We start from the raw sequence: 6,039 nt of genomic DNA on the forward strand, positions 1-6,039 counted from the left end.
CACAGTGAACTGAGATGAACGTATATATCTGTGGTGGATCACAATGAACTGAGGGAAATGTTTATATCTGTGGTGGGTCACAGTGAACTGAGATGAACGTATATATCTGTGGTGGATCACAGTGAACTGAGATAAACGTATATATCTGTGGTGGATCACAGTGAACTGAGGGAACCGTATATATCTGTGGTGGATCACAGTGAACTGAGATAAACGTATATATCTGTGGTGGATCACAGTGAACTGAGATAAACGTATATATCTGTGGTGGATCACAGTGAACTGAGGGAACCGTATATATCTGTGGTGGATCACAGTGAACTGAGATAAACGTATATATCTGTGGTGGATCACAGTGAACTGAGATAAACGTATATATCTGTGGGGGATCACAGTGAACTGAGGGAAACATATTTATATGTAGTTGATCTGTGGAGAGGTTGTGATTACTTCCTCTCTATTTATCATTCTGTCGTCTGGCCTCCAGGCATCAATAAATAACTGTCAACGATCAAACTGAAAGGAGTCAGGATGCATCCCAAATAGCAACATGTTACCTCTACACTGATAGGGGCTCTGGTCAATAGTAGTGCACTATATAGGGAATAGGATGCCATTTGGGAATCAAACTCTTGTAGTTTCTTCACCATACAGCTACTTAGTCTCAGCTAACCATTTGTATTGTCTTGCTTCATTAGTTTATCACAGTGTTGTCTTGCTTCATTAGTTTTATCATAGTATCAAATAATATTGAGATAGAGGCTTATGTTTGATTATCAGCGGAAACCGGTCAGTAATTACGACTCTAGGTAAAGATGCTTTTGTGAATTATCTTTGTGTAAGATCAGCATCACACAATACAAATATTCTATCAGGGTAGGCAGCGACTATCTCCATCTCAGTGTGGCTCAATAGGGGGTGATATGGTCCAGATGCATCTTGGGTAGCGTCCCACGAAAATGGGCCTCAGGATCTCGTCACAGTATTTCTGTGGATTCAAAATTAAATGCAATTGTGTTCGTTGTCCATTGTCCGTAGCATAAGCCTGCCCATACCATAACCCCACCGCCACCATGTGGCACTCTGCTCACAACGTTGACATCAGATATACCACTTGCCCACACAATGCCATACACGTGGTCTGCCGTTGTGAGGCCGGTTGGACCTTCTGTCAAATTCTCTAAAACGAAGTTGGAGGTGGCTTATGGTAGAGAAATTAACATTAAATTATCTGTCAACAGCTCTGGTGGACATTCCGGATACATCTGTGGCATTGTGTTGTATGGCAAAACCGCACATTTTAGAGTGGCCTTCTATTGTCCCCAGCACAAGGTGCACCTGTGTAATGATCATGCTGTTTAATCAGCTTCTTGATATGCCACACCTGTCAGGTGGATGGATTATCTTGACAAAGGAGAAATGCTCACTAACAGGGATGTCAACAAAATTTGAGCAAAATAAGGTTTTTGTGCACATGGAACATTTCTCGGGGTCTTTTATTTCAGCCCATGTTTCATGGGACACTTTACATGTGGCGTTTATATTTTTGTTCAGTGTAGTTTTGATCAGGGCCCATCGGGCTCAGTTCAAAGTAGTGCACTATATTAGTAATAGGGTGCCATTTGGGACCAACCCTTGAATCCTTTAATGCGAAGCAGGAGCTGCCATCTTGGTGTATTGGGTTAGTGGGTTCTGGTCAATAGTAGTGCACTATATTAGTAATAGGGTGCCATTTGGGACGCAAACAGTGACTGATGTGTGATCAGAGAGCATCAGAAGGAGGGTTTAGCCTCGGCAACACAGCATCACCCCCTAGGGACTAGCCATCACTGTGCCTGTGCAGACATGTGGCCCTTCCTCAGGCCCCCTGAGGGGGCCGAGACAGGAAGACAATCAAGATCACCACAGCAGATCATCTCTGTTTGGGATACTCCACGCGTTGAGGCTGAAATGTGAAACTACATTAGAATTGTTTTTCCTGGTCTAGACATGTTTGATCAGAGCACTGTGATTGGGTAGAGAGGGATGCGTAAGCACATGGAAAAGCAAACAGAAACACTTAGATTTGACAAATCCCACAACACACACACACACACACACACACACACACAGACACACAGACACACACACACACACACAGACACACACACACACACACAGACACACAGACACACACACAGACACAGACAGACACACACACACACACACAGACACACACACACACACACACACACACAGACACACACACACACACACACACACACACACACACACACACACACACACACACACACACACACACACACACACACACACACACACACACACACAGACACACAGACACACACACACACACAGACACACACACACACAGACACACAGACACACACACACACACACACACACACACACACAAACACAAACACACATAAAAGTATGTGTCAGAGACATGGGGTACATAGGTTATTTATCTTATAAGGAAACCTCCGATTGTGTCATTTACTTTAAATTCATTATCCTGTAAAAATTCATTATCCTGTTTAAATTAATTATCTAATAGCTTGATAAATAAATGCCCTTCAAGTCCTTGCTTTTAAACTATTGTCGAAGAAAAGACCGTCGATTTATTTGTCCAGTCTGATCCGTCTGGGACATATAGAGCAACAATCAGTCTGTGCGACTCTCATCACATCACCAGGTTTTAACCACAATTAACCTGAGGCTGTGTTACCCAGCTCTTTAGGACCATTCCATCTCACGAGGTACGCCTCCCAAATGGCACCCTATTCCATATGTAGTGCACTACTTTTGACCAGGGCTCATGCAGAGTGCACTACTCATAGGGAATAAGGAATATGGTGTGATTTGGGGTGCCCACATCCTTATCAAGCCTGAGTTTACCCATCCTCTTGGCTTCTCTCATCAAGCATCAATAATTGATTGTGGCTGCTGGGGGCACGTTTCCGCGTTCCGGGGTTCCGGGGTTCCGGGGTTCCAGGTTCAGCATTTCAGTTCCACTCTGTGTTTTCAGGGGTGATGGGATAGAGAAGACCCCACTTCTAAACACCGGGACAGGAACCATCAGGAGCAGGTGCCTGTTTGACCCCTTCTATTCCTCCATGATTCATTATATCTCGCTGGACGGGTTGAAGAGGTCACTCTACATTAGTGCTCCACGCCTATAGGCCCTGCCAGGGAGAAATTGGGCATTTCGCGCTACGCTGCCCCTCTCCAAACACGCATACACACACATACACACACACACGCGCGCACACACGCACGCACGCACACACACACATACACATACACATACACGCACGCACGCACACAACACACACACACACAAACTCTCTGATTTGATATTAATATCAATCTGTTTTTTTTCTTTATTTATTTGGATTATCACATCTCCTCCTTCTCTCCCCTCTGACATTCGTTCTGGCTCAGGATGCCTTCTGGTAAATATATCAATAACTGACTTTGTTATACGTGCTGGGAAGAATGTGGAATTATTTGTGTGTGTGGGGGAGTGTGGGGTGGGGGATGGATTGAGGGTTTGGGGGTCACACACATACACACAGACACACACACAGACACATACACACACACACACACATCTACAGAGTGGGTGCTAAATCTGATCTGAAAAGTGTTTCCTTACAGAAGGACTTGTGATCTTGCCAATAAGCAAAGCACCAAAAATATTTTAGCACAATAAGATAAATAAGAATATAGCTGCAAGCAGCAATGAACGGGGTTCAAAAGATGACAGAAATGACACAAAATCAGTTGAATAACAAAGCAAGCACTCCATCATGTAGGAACTATCTTCCTTTCTGTGTAATCATGAGTCTAAATACCAAATCTGGATTGAATCTGACGTACGGTTCATGAGGAGAAGATGACTTTGAGCATTACCGTTACATAAGCAAACATTTAGTAGTTAACATTTTCCTTGTTTCCTTGCACTCCCACACCATTACACCTCATCCTCCATGCTTCCTTGTTTTTTGAGATGTCAATACCACATTCAGTGAGGTTCATCTAAGGGACGTCCATGATAGAGATGAGTTTCAAGTGGATAGGCACTCTCTGTCTGTCTAACTGTCCAGGCTGTCTCCTCCACATTGTTCTCCTACGACAGGGACAAAAGCAGCCTACTCTAACATGTTGTGTGGTCAGAGATCAGGGGTCAGGCTTGGCTGAGACAGAGACACCTCTTTAGACACTAGCTAATGGCAGGAAGTGGCCCCAAGAGGACCTGGGGGGGACTAAACACTGATGGTGTCTTTGACAGGGACATGGCCTCTCTTGGGTGACTCCTGGCTTCTAGGAGACTTTCACATTTTTCAAATAGAAACAAATGAAAACTGTTTTTTGTAACAGTTGACTGAAAGCCTGCAGGTGTGGTGTTTTATAACTTGTTACAAGCCTGTATGAGCCTTTAAAATGTGTAAATCTTCTGAGATTAGCTTGTTTAGTCATCAGTAAAGTTGGAACCCGGGACATACTGTAGCTAAACAGTAGTAAATGTGCTGTAAATCACTTATCAGCTGAGTGAAAAAATAAATTTCATGTTCGGTTATATCATATCATGAGCCTTCACCCCGACCACAGACATAAAGACACACACACACACACACACACCCTCCTAACGACAACCCAACCCCAGAAACCGTCAAACAGTGTGGTACAATTGGAAGCAGTTTCGATATTGTTTGTTTCTGTTTATGGCTCAGGTCTGTGTGTGTGTCTCTCTCTCTGTGTATCGGCCACACTTGAAAGTGGTGCCTGTCTGAGGCCTGGAGTGAATCCTCCTACTGTTCAGTTCTGCTTTACAACAGAAGAAAATACAAGAGAAAAACAAACCCAGAAAGAGGACAGGGTCCAAGGAACAGACATTATAACACAACACAATGTAGAACTAAGTCAGGTAGAGAAATAGCTTTGTTTTCATGGAAACAGCTTACTTATACTTACTTAAATAAAAAGTTGTCTTCCTGTGGCCTACCTGTACACCGGATTCTGAAACCGGTAATATCAAAATTATCCCCCTAAAATCTTCTGAAAATTAGGTATCCCTTTTCTCTTTAAACCTCACACTTCTTTTGACCAAAGTGTGCGTGTGTGTGTGTGTGCTTATGCGCATGTGTGTGTGAGCATTGCTAGGTCACCTTGAGCGTTGGGTGCGCTCGGCATGGCGTGGGGGGGGCTCCGTGTCTCTCTCCTCTCTGGTGCGCTTCGCTGAGCACTCCTCCAAGCGCAACACTCCCACTCCGGCTGGGATTTCCACTCGCAGGCCGCTGGCTCTTCCTCTGGGTCTCCACCACTCACTAACCATTACTGCAGGATTAGGAGCAGAGAGGAAGGTGGAGACAGGGGAGAGACCGGGCTCCAGGGGCCCTGAGGGCCAGCTATCAGTTGACTTTGAGAGGACCAGCACACAGAGATCAGATCTGTGTCCCAAACAACATCCTATTACCAATTAAGTAGTGCACTACTTTTGACGGGCAATAGGGTGTCATTTGGGATTTGCAACCTTAGCCTTCTACTTAACAATTTCTCACCACAGAACAACATTTAGCTGGATGACCGAGGATTGGAGTAAATCACCCCATATGTTCATGTTAAACCATGTGTTTTATTGTCTCAACAAACAAACAAAAAAGCTGTAGAGAAACCCCCTTTAGAGTTCCAAGACGGGCCGGTGAGATGTGACTCAGAAAGACAAACGTGTAATATTGGTTCGCTTATATGCCACAGTACAGTGAATGCATAAAGTTTAGGGAACAGTATATGTACAGGGCCTTCATACCCTTTGACTTATTCCCCTTTTTGTTGTGTTACAGCTTGAATTCGACATGGATTAAATAGATTTATTTTACACACAATGCCCCATAATGACATCACAATGCCCCATAATGACATCACAATACCCCATAATGACATCACAATGCCCCATAATGACATCACAATGCCCCATAATGACATCACAATGCCCCATAATGAGAAAGTGAAAACATGTTTTTTGTTTGCAAT

At 44.0% G+C, this 6,039-nt stretch overlaps 1 protein-coding gene across 1 annotated transcript in view; it reads right to left on the reverse strand.

The window, feature by feature from the left end:
• Window positions 1–5,341, reverse strand: part of LOC121846587 (tetra-peptide repeat homeobox protein 1-like) — a 12,683-nt gene extending 7,342 nt beyond the window's left edge. Inside the window, exon 1 of the mRNA XM_042322732.1 lies at window positions 5,175–5,341. Within this exon, the coding sequence (XP_042178666.1) occupies window positions 5,175–5,341 (167 nt within the window). The remainder of the gene's footprint in view (window positions 1–5,174) is intronic.
• Window positions 5,342–6,039: the final 698 nt, after the last annotated feature.

Source organism: Oncorhynchus tshawytscha, linkage group LG05, assembly GCF_018296145.1.
Source record: "Oncorhynchus tshawytscha isolate Ot180627B linkage group LG05, Otsh_v2.0, whole genome shotgun sequence".
NCBI lineage: Eukaryota > Metazoa > Chordata > Actinopteri > Salmoniformes > Salmonidae > Oncorhynchus > Oncorhynchus tshawytscha.